The 26185-nt window shown below is 47.0% G+C and overlaps 1 protein-coding gene across 3 annotated transcripts in view; it reads right to left on the bottom strand.

The window, feature by feature from the left end:
* Positions 1–26185, bottom strand: part of NELL1 (neural EGFL like 1) — a 674819-nt gene that overhangs the window by 60186 nt on the left and 588448 nt on the right. For 2 of the 3 annotated variants that reach the window (XM_066583599.1, XM_066583597.1), the window contains exon 16: positions 5863–6003. The exons of the other annotated variant lie outside the window; for it this stretch is intronic. In XM_066583599.1, the coding sequence (XP_066439696.1) occupies positions 5863–6003 (141 nt within the window). The remainder of the gene's footprint in view (positions 1–5862; positions 6004–26185) is intronic. 3 annotated transcript variants of the gene reach the window in all.

Below are 26185 nucleotides of genomic sequence, written 5' to 3'. Positions count from 1 at the left end.
ACGATTCTCAAGTTCGTCGCACTCGCAGTGAAGATCTCAGGTTTTGGAGTGCAGGATCAGTCCGAGTCTTTCAGCCCAATATCGCACTTATCCGTGTAACTGTAGCTTCAAAGTGACCTCAATGCCCCAAATTACCATTTTGGTGCCCGCGCTCCGTATACCCCTCACCAGTAACTCCTGCCATAAGCGGGAACGCCCCGGCCTCTCTCCTCTTCCATCGCTGGGCCTTTCTTGAGCTGCAGGCGCCGTGCGTTACAGTCACTTCCAATACCGCGGACTTCTGGAATCTGTACATTCCCTGCTGCAGCCATCTTACTCATCATGCATGAAAACCAAGCCAGAGTCCATCCACAGGCAGCCGGTTCGGGATGTTTGCCCCTCATCACTGTGCAGTAGGATCCTGGCTTGGCTAGTGAGAGGCCTGTGATGTGGGTCGGGAGGGTAACATCTCTCCTTAGGGAGACCCCAAGAAGGTGACAGAGGAGACTTATAAGGCCATGCATGCTCCTCTGGGTAATATATGCAAATAAGGAAGATGGAACAACTGATTTGCAGGAATGCTGGCATGCAATAGGTGGCGCTGTAGAGGTATTGTTCCATCTTCTATTTCCCAGAGGAGCATGAATGACCTTATAAGTCTCCTCGCTCACCTTCTTGGTGCTCTCCTTAAGGAGTCACAATACCCCTTCCTGGCACACATGTACACATGCTTTCCTTGGGGCAGCTGCCCATCAGCGAAAGAGAGTTGCAGCAGCAAATGTAGAAGCACATGCACCAACTCCGAAACGTGGCGCGTGCGCCGACTCCAGAAGCGTGGCGCATGCACCAACTCAGAAGCGTGGCGCTTGCGCCGACCCCACAAGCGTGGCGCGGGCATCGACCTCACAAGCGTGACACTGGCATCGACCTCACAAGCGTGGCACTGGCATCAACCCCCACAAGCGTGGCGCGGGCACCGACCTCACAAGCGTGGCGCATGCGCAGTAAGTGGAGGGCACGCTGTCACCAACTCAAGAAAGCTGGAAATGTCAATCAAGAGCCAAAGGACATGTTTTGAGACGGCAGAGCAGGAGAGAGCCCAGACTAGTCCTGCAGGTGAAACGCCCATCAGACCTGGTCTAACTCATTTGCATATTACATGGTGCAAAAAACAGGGAGCTGCATCTTCTATGGCACTTCTGGCTCCGACCCCAATGTTGACATCTGACCCCGCTGCAGTGAGTGTCGGGGGCTGAGATCAGGTGATTGCTGTGGGTTCTGAGTGGCGGACCCCTGCCCATCATCTACTGATGACCTGTGCTGACGATAGCTCTTCAGTACTTAAAGGGGTTAAATGCCTGGAATATCCCTTTAAGGTACTAATGTTAGGTGATAGATGTCCTCTAAATTCGCTGCACAGCGTCAGCTAGCAGCTGTAAAGCTTTGTGCAGAACGTACGTGTGTTTTATAGTTAGGAGAGCGGTGAAATATCAGTTCAGATTGATTTTCTATATAATGTGACATTGCAGTTGGAGGAGAATAAATTCAGCCAATTACAACCCCCCGAATTCTATCAGAGGTCTGGGAAAGCTGGGTGTGACCCCCGTGAGAGCTGCAGGGCAGCCATCTTGTTTGTTGCGCAGCTTTTCTAGAAACTAAGGCAAGTAAGTAATCGAGAATGAATCCGCTTTGCTGTGGAATGTATAATTTGCTGGTTGGGGGGGGGGGGGTGATAACTTTTGCGCCGGGCATACATCCTATTTCACGATGTGACATTTCCTCGTCTTTCTGCTACCAGTTTTCTGCGCAGGTTCTCATCTGATGAAGCTTCATGCCCGGATTATGAATCGTCACTTTTACAGTCGCTAATTGCAATTTATATGGATCCCGTGGTCCTCGTATGCGGCCATAAGTCAGCGGCAGGCAGCAGACTCCCCGCAGTACGCCTCTTTATTGTTGGCGCGGAGTATAACTCACTGACTGCTATCTGTGGCAGTAAATAATTAAAAAGTGAAATATACCCGCGGAAAAGAAAAAAAACGGACGCCGCCATCGGAGCGTGATGGATTGTTTGATCCGCGGAGACTTTTTTTTTTTCCATCCTCAGATAATAGTTTCCTTTTTATCTCCCCGAGACGCATGCAGATTCACGGTAAATGACAAAACTGCGAATAAGTGGTAGAAAAAAAGACGGCGATAAAGTTAAATCCGCTCGGCTATGAATAGCGGAGTACAGAGGGGCGGGGCATTTACGGAGACATCGCTGGAAATGTCTGAGGGCTCTTTTTTCTTGCGGGATGAGCTGTAACCTTTAGTGGGACCTGACTTTCTGTTAACACTTTCATTGCATTTTTTGGCAGATGGGATGGACACAAACCGCATCTTTTTTGTTGAGTGGGATAAAAATGTGTTCAATTTGCTATACGGGTCGTTACAGATGCAGCGACACCAAATATGTGATGATATTTTATTATTACTCCTGTTTAAGTACTTAAAAAACAAAGTGCCCCATTTTTTATTTTTGCTTCCCTGTAGGGGACTTGAACCTGCGATCGCTCAGACAGTACACCGCAGTCCCTGTATTGCAGTACATTTCTTTATATTTTCTGACAGTACCAGTCACGCTGGATCGGGAGGCCACAGTTCGGCCTTTTTCACATGATCTCTCCGCGTGGATTCCGTCCAGCAGACATCCGTGGCCGAGCCATGAATTTCCGCCATGGATTTTGCTGCGATTCACACATGGATTTGGCCATGTAAATGGGGGAAATCCGCATGTGGAATGCCGGAACGTGATTCTGTGCAGACGCGTGTGAAGTAGTAACACATCACTTCTTAACGCCAACCCATGCGGAATCACGCCGGAAATTCCGCAAGCAGCTTTTGGCCGTTCGCAGGGCTGGATCCTCGTGTGAATCCACGGCAGAACCTTGTAGCTTTGTTGCAGTTTTTAGAGGTGCAATCCATCGGTGTTGTACTCTGCGCGTGAACGCGCCGCCAGGCCTCAGTCACACGGCAGATTTGCGCTCCGTATTACGTGTGTATTGTTTTGCATGCGTAATACGGACAGCGGAAGCCCCATTGACTTGCATTGGGGTGTTCAGACCTGCGCCATGCAGGTATGTATTTACGCCCGTGATAAAAACGCAGCATTTGTGTTACGGACCGGAATAGCTCATTATAGCGAATGGAATCCATTAGATGCGCAGTGAATACCGGCGCAATAAGCAGGGAATACACCGAATTGGTACATGAAATCACCGCCTGTTTCACGGATACGCTCGCGAGAACGAGCCCTCAGGTGTCTACGGGAGGCTATCGGCTCTCCGCAATGTTATCATGCCGTGGTCAGCACTGACCGCGGCATCTAAGGAGTTAACGCCCGGGATCAGAGTGGTCTCCTATCCTGACAGTTGGACCGGGACCCGACTGACAGCTGCAATGATCTGCGGGGGCCGCAATGTACTGTTATGTGGAACCGTGCGGACGGCTTGGTTCCGATTCCGTAATAGTTCGCCATGGGGGCGGAATTCTACATTCAGCTCTACTGATCCTCGGCGGGCGGGGGGGGGGGGGGGGGGGACTCTCGCCTTACTTTTAGCGTTCACCTCAGGCCGTATTCACACGGGTGTTTTTCTCGTTTAGTGCGTTGTATCTCGCACTAAAGTAAAGCTCGTTATTTTAAGTGCGTCTATTTACTCGTGCGATTTTTCACTCGCTGTGATGCAGCAAGACGGGAAACCTGCCGCACGTCCGACTTTTTTGCAATATAGCAGAACAACTGCGCATTATGTGCTGGAGGCGAGCTAAAGATCACATCGCACGCGTTAGATGCGGTTTTTCTATTATTGAAACATGAGATTTGCGCATGAACTTTTTCAGCGCCGAGATCTTCTCATAAAACGCGCTGCAGTCGCAGGTTTAATGGAGCGATATCTGCCCGATCTCGCGGTCGCCCGTGTGAACGCACCCTTGGGTAGAAATTACTGCGCCATTTAGTATAATGCAAACAACCGTATAATAACAAAGACAATGAAAAACAGCCATAATAATAGAGGTGGGAAAGGCGCGGCGGCGGCGGAGAGCGCCATTAATATTCAGCGAGGAACCTGCATTATTTCACAGACAAATTATACGGGAATTCTCCAGCGATAATTCAATAACGCGCCCAAGATCCCGGGAAACTGCGCAGCGCCGCCGCCGTCCTCCATCACATTACACCTGGGCATATTATAACTAATTATTCCGTAGACGGATCGCGCCATTCTGATGGGCCGACGTTCGCGGGTTGTTGGAGGACGACAAACCCATCTAATCTTACATTCCTCCATAACTGTCAATCACTGTAGGGGGAGGGGAATAAAAATTGGAATGGCCCCTCAGATGCTTATTAAAGTCTACCCTCGGCACGCCTGGGGCCGCGTCTGCCCCCGGCACCCCTAGGGGCCGCGTCTGCCCCCGGCACCCCTAGGGGCCGCGTCTGCCCCCGGCACCCCTAGGGGCCGCGTCTGCCCCCGGCACCCCTAGGGGCCGCGTCTGCCCCCGGCACCCCTAGAGGCCGCGTCTGCCCTCAGGTCGTGGTGCCTTTGTTTTATAGGTAGGGCTCGATATATTTGGACAGTTGCTTCCATAGGTGCAGAAAATACCTACAGCATGAAAATGTCCTTTAAGCCAATACATCAATGCCAATGTGATGCCCGCAGGAGAGCGACAGTGATTATACAAGATGGTGCCAGTTCTTATAAAGCAGGGGCATAACTATAGGGGGCACCTGAGCCTAATGACACTATGCGAAGATGCCAGTACTAAACACCAGACGTCCCTTTTCGATTCCCCGTCTAGTATGGTTGGGCTCCTTCGGCCTTCAGATCCGCAGCCGTTCATCGTGGTGTAGATTCCATTCGGTGATGAAATCGTTCTGCAGGAATATCGGCCCCTGCGGACAGGAAGCTTCTTGTATTGCTGCAGATTAGATGGCGATGCTGACATGTTCTGACCAGCTGACAGGAAGGGGTCAGCTATTCATGCTGCTTGCACCAAATTCTGACCTCCCATCAGCAACAGAAATCTGGATCCATCTGACCAGGGGATGTTTTTCCGCTGCTCAGTGATACAAGTTTTGCGCTCTTTTGCTCGCTGGAGTCTTTCTGTTTCTCTTAGACACAATGGCGCTGGAACTGGTCGCCCGCTGTTATACCATCCGTGCGGAGGAACGGCGAGTTGTGTGTTCGGACACGTTAGTTGGAGCTCCAGCGTTGTATTCAGCTGACTGTGCAGCCTGTTGGTCAGAACGATTCCTGACATCCTCCTCCGACCCCTTTCAGGGATGAGTTGTTTCCATCCACAGGATCCCCTTTCATTGGATGTTTTCTTCAGTCACGCCATTCTCTGCATACTCTCCACACCGTTACATAAGAACCCCCGCGGTTTGCGGTGAGCCCCCGGTTAGTCTATCACTGATGACCGGCCTCGTTGGAAGTCGCTCCGATCGCTGGATTTTCCCATCTAATGTGGATTCACACTGAAACTGATCCACGGGAAACTTGTCATGTGACTTTATGCTGCACTGCGGGAGAATTTCCGTATAGGGAAACGCCAACCGTGAGAGGGCCGGGGCTCTAATAAAGGGGCCATTCAGTGTAAATGCCCCATGATTATTGGGGGTCTCTGAATCTGATTTTGCACTGCTGCCCAGGAGCGTTAGTTCTGCAAGACCATGCGCGGTACCACCTTGGGCCCCCGCTCACCCTTCCCCCCCCAGGTCGGCATACATTAACAGTTATGGACACATTCTAGATTTATCATAGTTTGTTTCCATGCAGAAGAGAGAAGACAGAAGAAGAAGAAGATAAAGAAGAGTTGACTTGAGTGAGGTTCGCTTACCAACACAGGACTCCCCAGTAATGGAGTAGGTCCCATTGTCATGGAAGCCGCTTCTGCACTCACAGTGGTACCACCCCGGGAGGTTAGCACAGCGGGAATGGTTGTGACACTGAATGATCCCTTCTGCACACTCATCAATATCTGCCTCAGAGAAAAACACAAGCCAGCCGGAAATTAATTTCCTGTGACACTTCAAAGAACAAAGCATTTTTTTTCTTTCATCCGTCACTTTAAGAGTCAGTCCTATAGAACATCAGGTGACCGGATTAATTAGCTACTTAACGTTGGCGACATATAAAAAGTTTCCAAAAATGAGCTGTTTTGTTTTTTTTCCCCCTAGCAGACTACCATTCATGAGCCGGAGGCCGATTCATTAACATTAATTACTAGCAGGTCAATACTCAGATCATTTTTCCCGAGTGCCTCGTCTTGTGCCGCGAGGAATCTGGGCGCTGAGCACCTTGTTAGTGAGGGCTGCGCACATAATGAAGTGACTACCTGTGTCACCTTGTGATATCACCTCGGGACACAGCAATGTTAACTCTATCACATGCTGAGCCTACTGTTGTCCCGAATCTCCAGGGACAGACCCGGTCTCCGTCATTCGTCCCCGGCAATGTCCTTGTAGTCTTGGCATTGACCAGCTGCATAAAAATAACATTAACCCTTGTTACCCCGACTAAAGATGTACAGTGCATTCAGAAAGTTTTCAGACCCCCTCAGTTTTTTACATGTTGTTACGTTGTGGCCTTGTGTCCCCCCTCATTCTGCAGTCAGGACCCCATAATGACAAAGTGACAACAGAATGGGAGAAATCTTTGTAATTTAAAAAAAATGAAAAACTCCCATTTTGCATCGGCATAAGTATTCACACCCCTGTACTCAGTATTTAGTTGGAGCCCCTTTGGAAGAGATTCCAGCCTCCAGTCTTCTTGGGAATGATGCCACAAGGTTTGCACTCCTGGATTTGGGGATTTTCTGCCCTCTGTCAGGTTGGATGGGGGCCGTCTGTGGACATCATTGTCAAGTCTCCCCAGAGATATCCCATTGGGTTCGGGGCTCTGGCCGGCCACTCAAGGGCATTCACAGAGTTGTCCCCACTCCTGTGTTGTCTGGGCTGGGGTCTTAGGGCCATTGTCTTATTGAAAGGTGACCCTTCTGCCCAATCTGAGGTCCCTTGCGCTGTGCATCAGGATTTCATTTTATGTGTGTACTTTGCTCCATTCAGCTTTCCATCCCCCCTGACCGGTCTCCCCTCCCCCAGCATGATGCTCCACCACTAGGCTTCACTGTAGGGATGGTATTAAGCAGGTGATGAGAGACGCCCGGTTTCCATCCACCCTGACTGGTCTCCCCTCCCCCAGCATGATGCTCCACCACCAGGCTTCACTGTAGGTATGGTATTGGGCAGATGATGAGCGGCGCCTGGTTTCCCTCCACCCTGACCCGTCTCCTGCCCCTCAGCATGATGCTCCACCACTAGGCTTCACTGTAAGGATGGTATTGGGCAAGTGATGAGCGGCGCCTGGTTTCCATCCACCCTGACCGGTCTCCCCTCCCCCAGCATGATGCTCCACCACTAGGCTTCACTGTAGGGATGGTATTAAGCAGGTGATGAGAGACGCCCGGTTTCCATCCACCCTGACTGGTTTCCCCTCCTCCAGCATGATGCTCCACCACCAGGCTTCACTGTAGGGATGGTATAAGGCGGGTGATGAGGGGCGCCTGGTTTCCATCCACCCTGACCGGTCTCCCCTCCTCCAGCATGATGCTCCACCACCAGGCTTCACTGTAGGGATGGTATTGGGCAGGTGATGAGCGGCACCTGGTTTCCATCCACCCTGACCGGTCTCCCCTTCCCCCAGCATGATGCTCCACCACCAGGCTTCACTGTAGGGATGGTATTGGGCAGGTGATGAGCGGCGCCTGGTTTCCATCCACCCTGACCGGTTTCCCCTTCCCCAGCATGATGCTCCACCACCAGGCTTCACTGTAGGGATGTACTGGACCGGTGCTGAGTGGCGCCTGGTTTCCTTCAGACAGAATGCTTAGAGCCCCAGAAGTTCTATCTTGGTTCCATCAGACCAGAGAATCTCGCTTCTTTCAGTTTGAGGGTCCTTTTGTTACGATTTGGTAACTCTAGGAGGCTTCCATATGTCTTGATACAAAAAAACGTTTTTATCATTCTAGTAGGGATTCTGTTAGTAACCTCATGAAAAGAGAGAGTGGGCGATTCCCACCTGGATGCTACATAGATTCTTGTGGCCATACTAATATATTGGAGAAGCTTATAGGCCTGGCATATAAATTGTGGTGGGCAATTATCTAAAAGAAGAACAGTCTGGGATTCGGGAACTTGACCAACAAACAAGCAATTAAGTAAACCAGAAACCCAGGACCACTACCTTATGGCTTTTTGGAAAGGACCACCAAATATGGAGTGTATTGACATCACCGAAAACAAAACTAGGAGCAAGAGGGACACTAATGCTGTAGTCATTGAGGAACCAGGTGAGTTCTGTGAAGAATCTTGATTGGAGTCTCCATATGGGAGACCTGATGGTTACGTTTAAAGGTAGTGTTTCAATGATCATTTTGGTCTGTAGGGCCGTCGGCCATCTCCACATACATAGAAGCTTACCCTCCAATGTGGTTGAGTCAGTATGTTATAGACCAATGAAATAGCTCCTCTTTGTAACGGGTTTTGTGCACATATGAATTCATACGAAGTGAGGTTAGGAAGTGAAGATGGAAGAGACCAGGAGTGCAAAAAGTGAAAAACTTGACTAACTCTTAAAAGCTCCTATTTGGGTTAAAGTTGGTCATAAATATTAGAACAATTCTATATTTTTGTTATAGTTTTGATCTGATACTAAATTGGAATAGGGTCGTTAGCTGGATGAAGGCTTCCACCAGGTAAAGAGAGGAACCCCCTCCATGTTAGGGGTAGATCTGATTGCACTTGCATCGAACCTCTAGTGTTGGCTGACCGAGCAGGGGAGAAGGGGCAACTCGATCTGGTACCCCGCCTGATAGGTATGGGTATGGCCGCATTAGAAGACAAGTTAAGCAGGGTGGAAGGCCTGGACTATATTGCCAGTACGGCTGCAAGAAACGGTCCTCTGATCCCAATATGGTGCAGAATAAAGAATAATAGTTCTGGGATTGGGCTTCGAAGGCTTTTTCTACATCTAGAGCCAGGAGGCTCATGGGAGCTTGTGTTTTGATGGCAGAATCAATAATATTTAAAACCTTGATATATTATCAGAGGCTTGACTAGAAGGGATGAATCCTACCCGGTCCCCATGAAGTAGAGATGGGGGTAAACCCTTTAGTCGAGTCACAAAGATGGATGTAAATATGTAGTAATCAAGATTTAACAGAGAGAAGGGGCTGCAGTTAGTCAGACATAGATGATCTTCATCGTCTTATGGAAAGGTGGGGATCTAGAAATCCCCGGGGAGGAGTCTCACCCTTCATGAGGTTATTTAGGGGTTGAACCAATATATTTGTACAGTATTGAGCTGTGAGCCTGTCGGAGCCTCGGGCCTCTCCAACAGGCAGGTCTTTAATGGAAGAGATCCCTGCATTCAGTGAAACTCATGGAGAATAAGTAAGAGTGGGGACGGGCATAGAGTCGAGGAATATAGGTCCCAAAGTCGAGACGTTGCTAACATGGGCTTTATAAAGTAATAAGGAAGGTTTTGTGTATCCAGTCTGGGTTAGATGTTGTGGTTCCATTGATTTTAAAGTCCGTATTGACTCTTTCTGTCCCGGAACTTAGAATAGGTGACCCCGGTCCACTGGGGGTCCGTTCAACCTGGGGGGATAGAATGGGATCAATTTGTAATTTGGTGTCTTTAATTTCTTTAGTTGTAGCTAATGAGGCGCGGCTGATTAAGACTCTGATAGGAAGAACCGTCTTTCTAAGGCTAAAAGGGCTTGATTTTGCTTCTTGTTTTCTCTTTGAGGAAATCTTAATTAACTGCTTTCTAATAAAAGTCTTATGTGAAAGCCAGATCCACATATTATGTGTCTTTTACTTGGAAGAGGTTTCCTTCTGGCCCCTGTGCCATAAAGCCCAGATTGCTGGAGGCCGTAGTGATGGTTGACTTTCTGGAAGTTTCTCCCATCTGCATACAGGATCTTTGGAGCTCATCCAGAGTGACCGCTGGGCTCTTGGTCAGATCTCTTACCAAGGCCCTTCTCCCCCTTAGTTTGGGGGGTCGGCAGTAAAGTCCTGGTTGTTCCATGTAAGTATTATGAGGGGCTGTTTGGCTCTTGGGAACTTTCAGGGCAGCAGAAATGTTTTTGTAGCTTCTCCAGATCTGAGCCTCCACATAATCCTGTCTCTGAGCTCTGCAGGCTGGTCTGTCCTCCTCATGGATTGGTTTTGGCTCTGATATGCATTGTGAGCGGTGAGACCTTATATAGACTTATGTCCTATGTCTTATGTCCAATCAGCTGAATTTCCCACAGGAGACTCCAATCAATGTGTAAAAACATCTCTAAGATGATCAAGAGAAATGGGCGGCCCGTGGAGCTAACTTTCATTTGTCATGCCTGAGGGTGTGAGGACTTATGTCAATGCAAAACTTTCACAGAGATGTCTACCATTCTGATGTCATTTTGCCATTATGAGGAACGGAGTGCAGAATGATGCGGGAAAACTGGAACATTTGTTTTTAATTTGCACAAGGCCACAACATAACAAAATGTAAAATAAGTGACCGTGTCAGGTGACTTTCCGAATGTAGTGTAGATTCAAAGTCGTGCCGCTGCTTCTCGGAGACAGTATTGAGAACGGCACAAGCTGAGACACATTGATCGTTTCTGTGGTATCATCGCCCCCATGGACAGACCAAAAGCAGATCCCCTTTCTACTCCTGGATAACCCCTTTAAGGTTCACAACACCTTTTATAGTATGACTATGACCCCCATCAATCACTAGAACGAGTCAGGCCCAATGGATGCCTCATCTGGCTCATTCTCGTCTCGGCAACCAGGGTCCCAGCAGTCAAAACTTGTAACATGTCAAAAAGTTTTTAGAACAGTTAGCACAGGTACAATTTCAGGAATAACCACATGGAAACTTGGGGGAAATATATTATGGCATTTGGGAGACAATTCTGCTATTGAAAAGTTCAGCATTTCGGGGCACGGTACATCTGTGCAATGATGTCTGACTTTTTTTTGTTTCATACTTAAAAGAAGGCAGGTTCAGTCAAAGGGGCGGGGCCAGCCAGGGGCTGACCGATGGACTAGAATTTATACCGCAATCTGTTGTACAAATCTACATCAGTTTCAGTTTCCGCTGCACGGACAGCCAAAGACACGCCACATGTATTACCAGGCGTGCGCCTCTTTATAAATGTAGCACTTTGTACATCAACATATTTTGCTTAAAAAGGGTTTTAAGAGATGAAAAAAAATTCTGGGGGTCAGATAACCGTGTAAAAAAAAAAAAAAGTGTACTTGCCTTTTAAATGTCCCTCTGCTCCAGCACTACATCACCAGTCCCCATCAGTGGGGCCCCAGAAGCTCCCGCAGTGGTCATGACATTCATGGTTCCCCTTGCCTCAGCAGTTGGGTATACATGAATGTAACACCATTGCTGCAGGAGCTTCCCGGTCCGGGCTCGCGGCGCGGCACCAGAGGGACAGTCAAAAAGTCAATACAGGTTTTATCTTTGTTTTATCCGCCTTCGTTTTTCTAAGATTTTTTTTTTTGAATCTCACAAAACCCCTTTGAGGCGCACACGGAGTTGATGATGTCTTTGGGGCCGGACTCTAAGGGTTTCCTGTTCAGTCACCTTCTGACATTGGCTAGGATGTAGGAGACGGGAATATGATTGGAGAGGTCTAAAAGTGGAGTCCTCCTTAGATATCCTGCACTACTGGCCGGCGGTAATACAACCAAACACTTCTGCAATGGTCAGAGATATCCATTACTGGGCCGGTCTGACACATGGCTGCTTGGGTACCACGGCTGAGCTGAATGGGATCTCAAGGTCAGGACTTTACTGCTGGGGCGATCTGAGATCTTCATCCCGTAGCAGTGGCTTATAATGTTGCATCTTCTACTCTTTTGGTTGTGACTGGAGATTCCCATACAGCGGACGGCCCCGGAGTCCAGCGATGTGTTACACTAACAAGAAGCAAAAGTAACTCTAAACTCTCCAACATTCAATCTATCCAGAATGCAGCAACCAGGCTCGTCTTTCTGACCTACAGCGATGTCTCCACCCTGTGCCAGTCGCTACATCAATGTCTCCATTCTACGCCAGCCGCTACACCAATGTCTCCAGTCTGCGCCAGTCGCTACACCAATGTCTCCAGTCTGCGCCAGCCGCTACACCAATGTCTCCACCCTGTGTCAGCCGCTACACCAATGTCTCGACCCGGTGCCAGCCACTACACCAATGTCTCCACCCTGTGCCAACCGCTACACCAATGTCTCGACCCTGTGCCAACCGCTACACCAATGTCTCCACCCTGTATCAGCCGCTACACCAATGTCTCCACCCTGTGCCAACCACTACACCAATGTCTCCACCCTGTGCCAGCCTCTACACCGATTTCTCCACCCTGTCAGCCGCTACACCGATTTCTCCACCCTGTGTCAGTCGCTACACCGATGTCTCCACCCTGTGTCAGTCGCTACACCGATGTCTCCACCCTGTGCCAGCCTCTACACCGATTTCTCCACCCTGTCAGCCGCTACACCGATTTCTCCACCCTGTGTCAGTCGCTACACCGATGTCTCCACCCTGTGTCAGTCGCTACACCGATGTCTCCACCCTGTGTCAGTCGCTACACCGATGTCTCCACTCTGCGCCAGCCGCTACACCGATGTCTCCACTCTGCGCCAGCCGCTACACCGATGTCTCCACTCTGCGCCAGCCGCTACACCGATGTCTCCACTCTGCGCCAGCCGCTACACCGATGTCTCCACTCTGCGCCAGCCGCTACACCGATGTCTCCACTCTGCGCCAGCCGCTACACCGATGTCTCCACTCTGCGCCAGCCGCTACACCGATGTCTCCACTCTGCGCCAGCCGCTACACCGATGTCTCCACTCTGCGCCAGCCGCTACACCGATGTCTCCACTCTGCGCCAGTCGCTACACCGATGTCTCCACTCTGCGCCAGTCGCTACACCGATGTCTCCACTCTGCGCCAGTCGCTACACCGATGTCTCCACTCTGCGCCAGTCGCTACACCGATGTCTCCAGTCTGTGACAGTCGCTACACCGATGTCTCCAGTCTGTGACAGTCGCTACACCGATGTCTCCACTCTGCGCCAGTCGCTACACTAATGTCTCCACTCTGTGCCAGTCGCTACACCGATGTCTCCACTCTGCGCCATTCGCTACACTAATGTCTCCACTCTGCGCCATTCGCTACACTAATGTCTCCACTCTGCGCCATTCGCTACACTAATGTCTCCACTCTGCGCCATTCGCTACACTAATGTCTCCAGTCTGCGACAGTCGCTACACCGATGTCTCCACTCTGCACCAGTCGCTACACCGATGTCTCCACTCTGCACCAGTCGCTACACTAATGTCTCCACTCTGCGCCATTCGCTACACTAATGTCTCCACTCTGCGCCATTCGCTACACTAATGTCTCCACTCTGCGCCATTCGCTACACTAATGTCTCCACTCTGCACCAGTCGCTACACTAATGTCTCCACTCTGCACCAGTCGCTACACTAATGTCTCCACCCTGTGCCAGCCTCTACACCGATGTCTCCACTCTGCGCCAGTCGCTACACTAATGTCTCCACTCTGCGCCAGTCGCTACACTAATGTCTCCACTCTGCGCCAGTCGCTACACCGATGTCTCTACTTCAGGGAAGCCAATCACATCCCCTAATCTAACTCTTCCCCGTTTATGCCTCTTCTACACTCACAATCTGATCACAGTATCCCCCATGCCCTATAAACCCTAATACACCCCATATCTGTACATACAGAGATAGCGGCTGGTGAGCGGCTCATACAGCTTTATGTATACACCATATTTATATACAAGATGGCGGACCATCATACAGAACAAGCACTGCTACCTCATGTCCCCCTATTACCCCATAGATTGCCAGCTCTTGTGTCCCCCCTATCTCCTCATAGGAAGAACACAAGAGCTGACAATTTCCTCCTCATAGACTGTAAACTCATATCCCCCTATTTTCTGATCATAGACTGTAAGCTCTTGTGGGCAGACCCCCATAGTTAGTATAACAGCGCTGCAGAATATGGTGATGATTATTATGGCATTTCTTCTGTTTGTCTCTTATAACGGAGCTGAACGGCCATCTACAGCAGCGGAGCGATCAGCGCCTCACGTGTAATGAGAGTTGTAAGCCCGGTAAGTGGGAGCTGCTGCAGGTTTTGCTCAGGGCCCCTATTCTGCGGTCTGCTGCAGGTTTTGCTCAGGGCCCCTATTCTGCGGTCTGCTGCAGGTTTTGTTCAGGGCCCCCGTTCTGCGGTCTGCTGCAGGTTTTGCTCAGGGCCCCCATTCTGCGGTCCGCTGGAGGTATAGCGCGGGGCCCCTGTTTTGCTGTGTGTATATTCATGAGACTTATCCTTTAGTACAATCAAGCAAGAAACTGAATGTAAGCTGCAATGACGGCATGTAACATGAAGGGGGCGTTGTCTTTCATTCGCCGCCGCCCTGTGTTTTATCTGCGGGGATACTTTGCAGCGAGGAGTTTAAATAAGCAATTAAGCAGATTACAGACTACGTGGCGGTTGGGAGCGGCAGTCACTTTCAGCGCAGCTTTTTGTGTATATGTCAATAATTGACGTCCCGCTGAGAGAAGCGCAGAACATTACAGGTGTGCAGAGAATCACATTGTATTCAGCTGCAGCGAGGGAAGCGGAGCAGCGAGGGAAGCGGAGCAGCGGGGGAAGCGGAGCAGCGGGGGAAGCGGAGCAGCGAGGGAAGCGGAGCAGGGAGGGAAGCGGAGCAGGGAGGGAAGCGAAACAGCGAGGGAAGCGAAACAGCGAGGGAAGCGGAGCAGCGAGGGAAGCGGAGCAGCGAGGGAAGCGGAGCAGCGAGGGAAGCGGAGCAGCGAGGGAAGCGGAGCAGGGAGGGAAGCGGAGCAGCGAGGGAAGCGGAGCAGGGAGGGAAGCGGAGCAGGGAGGGAAGCGGAGCAGGGAGGGAAGCGGAGCAGCGAGGGAAGCGGAGCAGCGAGGGAAGCGGAGCAGCGAGGGAAGCGGAGCAGCGAGGGAAGCGGAGCAGCGAGGGAAGCGGAGCAGGGAGGGAAGCGGAGCAGCACTTTACTGCAACTCCAACTGTGGGACCTTCGCAGAGACAAGGACAGAGCAATAGATTACAGTGGCGACGCTGCGAGTTCTGCCCGCCCCCCCCTATCGTGTGCCGCTGAGATTTACATTAAACTCATGAATTATTATGACAGCTCTGCCGCATCTGATATGGTGACTTCTGTCTAGAATGCAACACCCACATGATAGTATACATATATATAGCGGGAGAGTCACGTCTGCAGACATAAACAGCTGCTAACTTCTGCACGGATACAACGCAATATATAGTTGGCACAAGAGGTGTTATTGCTCCCGCAGACTTGCGGTTTTCTTACGTGTTTTTTCTCGCGATATCGCTGTGTTTTTTTATGTAAATGTCAACAGGACTTTCTAATGTTAAAAACATATCACACAAAAATCACAAAGCACAAACCTGCGATCCTGGTGCGATGCGTTTGTAATAGAGATGAGCGACTATACTTGCTAAGGGAGATTGCTCGATCGAGCATTGTCCTTAGCGAGTATCTGCCCGCTCGGGAGCAAAGATTCGGCTGCCGGCGGCAGGCGGGGAGCTGCGGGAGAGAGCGGGGAGGAACGGAGAGGAGATCTCTCTCGCTCCCCCCTGCTGACTGCCGCAACTCACCTGTCACCCGCGCCGGCACCCAAACCTTTTCTTCCGAGCGGGCAGATACTCGCTAAGGGCAATGCTCGATCGAGTGATCTCCCTTAGCGAGTATACTCGCTCATCTCTAGTTTTTAACATTAGAAAGTCTTGTTGACATTCGCACTAAAAAAAACACAAGTGTGTGGAGCCCTAAAAAAAGAGAAACAATCTGCACAGGGTGCCATCAAATTTTGGGCGCTGCCCACCAGCTATATTTTTTCCTGCGATGCGAGACCGATGATTATGAAACCAATGATTTTCATTTTCTGCGATATCGCTCAGTGTTTTCAAAACATAGGCAGTACATCGCGAACTTCTGCCACAGCTGGGGACCGCGGGGATGAAGGAATCACAGCTGGGGCAGGAGTCCGTGATGCTATCCCATTGGGGCGCTGCTGCTGCCTCATTGAAAGCAGTGGGTTGCCGGGAGCCCCAGCAGCGATGATTTTCAGAAGAAGGGTTTGAAATATAAGTCCTTACCTGAAAATCATCCCTAGCTGTAAAAAAAAAAGTTTTAAAACATTATACTCCCCTAGAGGAGCCGTCCGGCTCTTCTCTCCGGCCCCAGCAGTCTTCTTCTGTTTTCTGGAGGCCAAGGATTGAAAAATCCCTGCCCCCAGAAAGCGCTGGTGTCATTGGCTGAGCGCTCTGCCAATCACAGCCAGCGCTCAGCCATTAATTGACAGCTGTGCCTGTGGTTGGTCACAGCGCTCAGCCAATCACAGACAACGCTCATTCATTTAATAAATGTATTCATGTAGCGGTCCCCGCAGGGATGAAGGAATCCTCATTGAAAACAATGAGCGATATTGCAGAGCTTCCTCTGCGCAGCGAGGCACTCGCTCTCGCATCGCTAGAAAAAATATCGCTAGTGTGTAGCCACCCTAAAGCCAGAACTGTCCCATATGTTGGGTCCTTCACGGCGTCCTAATAGAGGGTGGCCCCACAACCCACACAGTGCGGCAGATTGGCTAATCGTATCCATGCATGTCCGACAGTGGTTGGCTACAATGTCACCAATCAGTCATCCTTGACACTGTCTATGCAAATGATCCCACTAGCAGCAGGCGAGACAAAACTGACCAATGGGGAATCACTTTGTTTCCTATTGGCTCCCTCTGACTCTTCCCTTTTAAAGGAGCTGTCCTTTTATAAGCTAACATAGGCCATCAATAGCAGATTGGCAAAGTTCTGCCACTTAGGACCCATCGCTGGTCAGCTGTTAACCAGGCAGATGTACTCCAGCACTGAGAAAGCAGACAGCTCCGTTCCCACCCAGTGGCCAGGCTTGGTATTACTGGTAAGGTTCTAATTCACTTCAATGCCTATAATACCACGCCTGGCCACTGCAGTAAGGACGGAGCTGTCTGCTTACTGCAAAAATCAGCTCAGTGCATGAGCGTAGTGGCCCAACAAACAGCCAATTGATGGGGGTCTTGGTCAATCCCCGCAGATCTACTCTTGATGGCCTATTTAGTCATCAATAGCTTACAGCTGGAAAACCCCTTTGAAGACATTTCTCACCAATCTACAGGATAGGGTGTGAGAATCTGATGATTTAAGGTATGACACCTGAGACTGGAGCCGTCCTGACATATGTCCACCACAAAGGCCTTGTGTGCATGGAGCTGCAGCGTACATGCATGACCACCACTCTGTTCACTTCTATAGGATAGAAGGAAATCTATGCGCTTGGCAATCTGCCTCCAGTCCACAGAAGTGAATGGAGTGGTGGTCATGCATGCGCTCCGTCACTCCATTCATATGGGGCATTCGAGATTGCTGGAATCCCAGTGGTTGGACCCCCAGTCAGCTGACATTTATTACAGTCCTGTGGATAGGAGCTAAATGTCCTTAATGGAAACCCCCTTTAAATATAAAGAAATAAGAACTTGATGAGCTCTAAGACCCAGATGCCACTTTCTGGGAGCAGAACTGCAGTTGCCCTTTATACATCTGCACCACCAGCCCTAATACAATCTGTAAATGACGATGCGCCACCTTCTGGATGTTGCTTGTTATTAACAAACACTCAGGGCGAAATGAGGGGGCGGAGCATGACACAAGACTACAAAGCCTGCCAACAGGGTGTCCCTTTGTCAAGCACCGCCCCCTCAGATCCCACACTGGATGATAGTAACAGTTTTGCTTGTGTTCCATTGAACCCTTTTGAGCTCGGCCCCTTCTTTTGTTCCCCCAACTTCAGAAGTCATAACTCTTATTTATTCATCCCCCTTGCGGTCGGAGGGCTCATTGTTTTTTGTGGGACGAGTTGTATTTTTCAATGGTGTTTTTTAATGTACAAGAAATAGAAAAATTTTTGTTAATGGGGTAAAATGAGGAAAGATGCAACTTCACCATTTTTTTTTGGAGGGGGGGGGGGGGGGGGTTACAATGTACGCACTGCAGAAAAAATGACCTGATAACTTCACTCTGCGGGTCGGGACGATTCCGACGATACCAAAGTTGTAGAGTTACTTTTTGCGGTACTAATATTATGAAATAACACGTATCCATGGATGTTCTGCCGCCGGAGTCGTGTTGGGGCTCAGTTTTTGCAGGACATCCTGTAGTTTCTATTGGTACCCTTTTAGAGTTCGTGACTTTTTGGCTGATTTTTGTTTTTTTATTGGAAACCGCGTGACCAAAAAAGGCACGATTCTGTTGTGGCATTAACCGTCTGCATGAATGCCCCATTTTGATAGATCAGACTTTTATGGCCATGGTGATACCAAATACGTTTTGGGGGGATATGAAAGGGGGTTGTTTACATTTTTAAAGAAAGTTTCCTTTTTTACTTTTAGTATCCTTTACTGTTTATAATAATAAAAAACTTTCACTTAGTTTACTTTTTTTTTAGTCCACAGAGGAGACTTAGACTTGGGATCATTTGATCGCTTATGCTAAATACTGCAATACTTCAGTAATGCAGTATATGGTATTTCTGCTGGCATTCCATTAGGATGGGCCACAGGCCTGTCCCTATAGGTAGAAAGACATAGCAGCCTTAGGGGGTCTTTGGAAGCCCCATGACTGCCGCGGCAACGGAATGGCACCTCACGATCTCATCGCTGGAGTGCAGTTCCAACCCCCCGAACTCCAATTGGGGCATTTAACACTTTCCAATCCACTGTCTGACATTTTCCTACATTCTGATTGAAACTTGTACAGCTCCAATTTCAGAAGACTTCCGAAAGGGTATTCTTACCATCTATTGCCAGCCACTCCGCTGTCGGAGCCTCTCTGGTGCGCACACACTGGCTTTAGCCAGCAGATGGCACCGTTGTATAACAGCAAAAAGAGAAAGCCTTTTAGGAAACCCTGAATCCAAAATTGGATTGGAAAGGGTTAAATGCCGTTGTCAGGGTTAACAGCTGTGATGAACCAGAGGGTGTCAGCTGTGAGTAACAGCCAGCATCCGCCCTGTATGTAGTGGGATCATCTCCCAATCCTGCTCCATACAAGCTGAAGGGTGCCCAAAAGTGTCAAGGGGTTAAGTAGCCGCCTGAAGTTAAGTTTCTGAACTAAGGCTTCTGAGGTTACACTGGGAATTGTTTTTAGGTGGAGTTCCCCTTTAAGTGAGCTAAATACATGACAAGTAATTTTGTTTCCCCCACGCTGCACACTCACAGTTATAATTAGTCGCCTGCACGTCAGCGGTATTTTCATAGGTTACTGGCAGTTCCTTCGCTCGGTGATTCACCTCCCGGTGTCTTTTTTCCATCAGCCCAGGTTTGTTATTGATGCCGCTTTACTTGAGTCAGCAGTTAAATGTCGCTGTGATAATAAGCGCCGTAGCGTGATGGCATTTCAACAATGATCATAATAACGATGATTACTGCACTTATTCAACTTGTGACTCTCGAATGTAACAAGGCGGCTTATGCAACATCCCGGCAGGACAAGCTGCAGGGTTTGGAAAGATGCAGCCCCACATGGGCACTGCCCATCAACCCAAAGAGGACCGACATCATACACCCCTGCCCTGATATGCCACACCCATCACCCAATCCCTATTTTCTAATCGCTCCATTTAGTCCTGCCGACAAAACCTGTTTTAATCTTGATTTCACCAGTGGGATGGATGTATCATACAGTAGATGCAGCTCTTGGAATGGAGACCACCAACACCATACAAGGTGGTGGTCCCTACTGGCTATTAGATGGCTTGAACAGTTTTCATATGAACCAACGACTCATTGCTGGAGAAGGACGTAGCGGAGGATCTCCATCACCTTGCTCTTCATACCCTCTGTTCCTTATGTCCTTTGCTATTGTTCCTTATACGACTCTGGATTGCCCCTGACCATAGCCATGTTAATGGACGCCTTGTATATTGGGTTGTTTCTCTTGTACCTGTCGTTATACTTTGGCTCTGACTCTTGGCTCTGTTCCTGACTATGTTCCAATCATGGCCTCTGGCCTGTCGCATTCCTAAGCGCTCCCCTAGAGATGACCCTTCACTCCATTCTTGACTCCACTACTACTGCATCAATGCTACTGCACTGAAATGAATGTGCACTTGGCCTGCAATACCAAATCTGGCCACTGCAATAAAAACGGAGCTGTCTGCTTTCTGTAAAAATCAGCTTAGTGCACAAGCGTGCTGGCCTTGGCAAACAGCTGTTTGGCAGGGGTCCAAGGAGACTGACCCCACTGTTTTACTATTGATAACCAGTCCTAAGGATGGGGCATAGATAGTTTACAACCCCTTTAAATGCATGTTGCCAAAAGTGTAAGGGGAAAGTCATCAATGGCTTTGAGCCAGTATTCTAGCTGAAAGAAATCACAAATTTTGACACCTGTCATGTATGTCCTAAAATGCATTTCTTTACCAGTTTTTTAACACTCTTGCCTCTTTTTAATCAGTGGGTGGGGCTTCCATAATTCAATCAGTCTATGGGAGAAAATAGTGCAAATCTATGGCAGCTCTGAGCCAGCGCAGACGGGATATTCTGGCGCACGAACATCCAATAGATAAACCAAGGTACTACAATAGTGTGACTGGTAACAAACGCTCGATGCTACTAACTGTCCGTAAGCCCCGCCCATACGGTTATTCCATTGATTGATCAGACTTCGCTGTAGACACATTCTTCAGCGTCGGCTCTCGTGTATCAATATTCCGGGTAAGTATTTCTCCAGCAGAACGAAGGTCGCGACCTATTGACTAGACATCCGGCGGAGGGAGACCTCTCCTCGCTGCAACCATTGATTTCATCTTGTAAGAAGAAGCCTCAAACCGACTGGAAGAGATTCTTTTTTTGCCGCAGAATTACGGGATTTGATTATTCTTCCCTCCTGAAGTCGGCGGCCGCACAGACGCTTGTTTTGTTTATTAAATCTCCTTGGCGATGCTTTGCAAACAGCCCCTAATCTGGGATAACCTTGTCTGATTGCTGTTGGCACCTGACTGGCAGATCCCTTTCAGCAGCTCCACGCAGTGTCAGAGGATGGCACTTATACACCGGCACATTAATTTCACAATTAACTTTGATGTAATTAAAAATGTTCTATTTATGCTGCCGCTGAAAACGCTGCTGGATTAGTGGACGCTTTCCAGACCGTAGTCAGAATGTATACCAGCTGTATACAGAGATACCCAGGTTATACCAGCTGTACATATATAATTATATACAGGAGATACCCAGGTTATACCAGCATGCCCCATATCACTATATACAGGGGATGTATAACTTATACCAGCTGTACATATATAATTATATACAGGAGATCCCCAGGTTATACCAGCATGCTCCATATCACTATATACAGAGAGATGTATAACTGATACCAGCTGTACATATATAATTATATACAGGAGATACCCAGGTTATACCAGCATGCTCCATATCACTATATACAGGAGATGTATAACCTATACCAGCTGTACATATATAATTATATACAGGAGATCCCCAGGTTATACCAGCATGCTCCATATCACTATATAGAGGAGATGTATAACTTATACCAGCTGTACATATATAATTATATACAGGAGATACCCAGGTTATACCAGCATGCTCCATATCACTATATACAGGAGATGTATAACTTATACCAGCTGTACATATATAATTATATACAGGAGATCCCCAGGTTATACCAGCATGCTCCATATCACTATATACAGAGAGATGTATAACTTATACCAGCTGTACATATATAATTAGATACAGAGATACCCAGGTTACACCAGCATGCTCCATATCACTATATACAGGGAGATGTATAACTTATACCAGCTGTACATATATAATTAGATACAGAGATACCCAGGTTATACCAGCATGCTCCATATCACTATATACAGGGGATGAATAACCTATACCAGCAGTTCATATATGTTTATATACAGGGGATACCCAGGTTATACCAGCATGCTCCATATCACTATATACAGGAGATATATAACTTATACCAGCTGTACATATATAATTATATACAGGAGATACCCAGGTTATACCAGCATGCTCCATATCACTATATAAGGAGATGTATACCTTATACCAGCTGTACACATATAATTATATACAGGAGAAACCCAGGTTATACCAGCATGGTCCATGTCACTATATACAGGGGATGTATAACTTATACCAGCAGTACATATATAATTACATACAGGAGATCCCCAGGTTATACCAGCATGCTCCATATCACTATACACAGGAGAAGTATAACTTATACCTACTGTACATATATAATTATACACAGAAGATACCCAGGTTATACCAGCATGCTCCATATCACTATATACAGGAGATGTATAACTTATACCAGCTGTACATATATAATTATATACAGGAGATCCTCAGGCTATACCAGCATGCTCCATATCACTATATACCGGAGATGTATACCTTATACCAGCTGTACATATATAATTATATACAGGAGATACCCAGGTTATACCAGCATGCTCTATATCACTATATACCGGAGATGTATACCTTATACCAGCTGTACATATATAATTATATACAGGGGATACCCAGGTTATACCAGCATGCTCCATATCACTATATACAGGAGATGTATAACTTATACCAGCTGTACATATATAATTATATACAGGAGATACCCAGGCTATACCAGCATGCTCCATATCACTATATACCGGAGATGTATACCTTATACCAGCTGTACATATATAATTATATACAGGAGATACCCAGGTTATACCAGCATGGTCCATATCACTATATACCGGAGATGTATACCTTATACCAGCAGTACATATATAATTACATACAGGAGATCTCCAGGGTATATCAGCATGCTCCATATCACTATATACAGGGGATGAATAACCTATACCAGCACTACATATATAATTATATACAGGGGAAACCCAGGTTATACCAGCATACGCCATATCACTATATACAGGGGATGTATAACTTATACCAGCTGTGCATATATAATTATATATAGGAGATACCCAGGTTATACCAGCATGTTCCCTGTCACTATATACAGGGGATGTATAACTTATACAGGCTGTATATATATATATATATAATTATATACAGGAGATACCCAGGTTATACCAGCATGCTCCATATCACTATATACAGGAGATGTATAACTCATACCAGCTGTACATATATAATTATATACAGGAGATGCCCAGGTTATACCAGCATGCTCCATATCACTATATACAGGAGATGTATAACTCATACCAGCTGTACATATATAATTATATACAGGAGATCCCCAGGTTATACCAGCATGCTCCATATCACTATATACAGGAGATACCCAGGTTATACCAGCATGCTCCATATCACTATATACAGAAGATGTATAACTTATACCAGCTGTACATATATAATTATATACAGGAGATGCTCAGGTTATACCAGCATGCTCTATATCACTATATACAGGAGATGTGTAACTTATACCAGCTGTACATATATAATTATATACAGGAGATCCCCAGGTTATACCAGCATGCTCTATATACAGTATAACCACTGCTGCCGCTGTTTGTTACATATGACATTATAAGTATCCTAATAATTACACATTCCGGTAATTTTGCTACAAAGTCCATAATGATCCTGCTACTCGGAGGTCACGGCCGTTGCTGCGCCCATTAGTATGATGATCTGCATAGTAATTTCTGCGGCACCTGTACGGCGCTCCCTCCTGACCCATCATATACATCAGCCACATCATAAAGACAATAATTACTCGGCCATTTTCATTTACGTTGTGAAATTGTTTCCGTTTCTCAATAAACTAATAATTCGCGCTCCTCCTCGCCTGAGCGGCCGCGCTCTCTGCGCACTTTCATATTCCACTGCACATTATTAATTATTCTGTTATCCCGAGTCAGCAGACATACGGACAATTACGCTGCTGAAATTAATCCCTGGGACGGAGGGCACGGCGACAACTGAGCCCGCCGCACGGAAAACACAAGTGACGCTTTGTAAAGGGATGGCGCTTTTACCACAGAATTCAGAAATCTCTAATTATCACATTATTATTATTGAGAGATTTTATGTATTTTCAGTCATATCCGCCAAAAACCCAGAATCCTCCGGCAATATATGAACCTTGGAGGCCGCAGCGAGCGTCTGCGATGAGGGTCATCTGCTGCGCAGCTCATATTTAGGACAAAGCTACATTTTTGACAAAGGATTACTTTTACAGTGTCAGTCGCCTTGCGCCAGTGTAACGCCACCTAGTGTCCCACAACAGCATTTTCCCCACGAACGACAGTGTCAACCAACCAGGTCACAGCTAAGCATATAACAGTGATAACCCCACCGCAACAAATCCCAAACCGATCTGTATGTAGGAATCTGTCACATGTGATTAGTTGTCCAGTATCATAAACCTTGTACATAGGGAGCAGTATTATAGTAGTTATAGTCTTGTACATAGGGAGCAGTATTATAGTAGTTATAGTCTTGTACATAGGGGGCAGTATTATAGTAGTTATATTCTTGTACATAGGGGCAGTATTATAGTAGTTATATTCTTGTACATAGGGGTAGTATTATAGTAGTTATATTCTTGTACATAGGGGCACTATTATAGTAGTTATATTCTTGTACATAGGGGCAGTATTATAGTAGTTATATTCTTGTACATAGGGGGCAGTATTATAGTAGTTATATTCTTGTACATAGGGGGCAGTATTATAGTAGTTATATTCTTGTACATAGGGGCAGTATTATAGTAGTTATATTCTTGTACATAGGGGCAGTATTATAGTAGTTATATTCTTGTACATAGGAGCAGTATTATAGTAGTTATATTCTTGTACATAGGGGGCAGTATTATAGTAGTTATATTCTTGTACATAGGGGGCAGTATTATAGTAGTTATATTCTTGTACATAGGGGGCAGTATTATAGTAGTTATATTCTTGCACATAGGGGGGCAGTAATATAGCAGTTATATTCTTGTACATAGGGGACAGTATTATAGTAGTTATATTCTTGTACATACGGGGCCATATTATAGTAGTTATATTCTTGTACATAGGGGGCCATATTATAGTAGTTATATTCTTGTACATTGGGCAGTATTATAGTACTTGTATTCTTGTACATAGGGGGCAGTATTATAGTAGTTATATTCTTGTAAGTAGGAGCAGTATTATAATAGTTATATTCTTGTACATAGGAGCAGTATTATAGTAGTTATATTCTTGTACATAGGGGGCAGTATTATAGTAGGTATATTCTTGTACATACGAAGCAGTATTATAGTACTTATATTCTTGTACATAGGGGGAATATTATAGTAGTTATATTCTTGGACATAGGGGGCAGTATTATAGTAGTTATATTCTTGCACATAGGGGGCAGTAGTATAGTAGTTATATTCTTGTGCATAGGGAGCAGTATTATAGTAGTTATATTCTTGTACATAGGGGGCAGTATTATAGTAGTTATATTCTTGTACATAGGGGGCAGTATTATAGTACTTATATTCTTGTACATAGGGGCAGTATTATAGTAGTTATATTCTTGTACATAGAAGGCAGTATTATAGTAGTTATATTCTTGTACATAGGAGCAGTATTATAGTAGTTATATTCTTGTATATAGGGGCAGTATTATAGTAGTTATATTCTTGTACAAAGGGGGCAGTATTATAGTAGTTATATTCTTGTACATTGGAGCAGTATTATAGTAGTTATATTCTTGTACATAGGGGGGCAGTATTATAGTAGTTATATTCTTGTACATAGGAGCATTATTATAGTAGTTATATTCTTGTACATAGGGAGCAGTATTATAGTAGTTATATTCTTGTACATAGGAGCAGTATTATAGTAGTTATATTCTTGTACATAGGGGGCAGTATTATAGTAGTTATATTCTTGTACATAGGGGCAGTATTATAGTAG

Source organism: Eleutherodactylus coqui, chromosome 11 (assembly GCF_035609145.1).
Source record: "Eleutherodactylus coqui strain aEleCoq1 chromosome 11, aEleCoq1.hap1, whole genome shotgun sequence".
NCBI classification, from domain to species: domain Eukaryota; kingdom Metazoa; phylum Chordata; class Amphibia; order Anura; family Eleutherodactylidae; genus Eleutherodactylus; species Eleutherodactylus coqui.
This window is presented reverse-complemented; position numbering and strand designations above follow the sequence as displayed.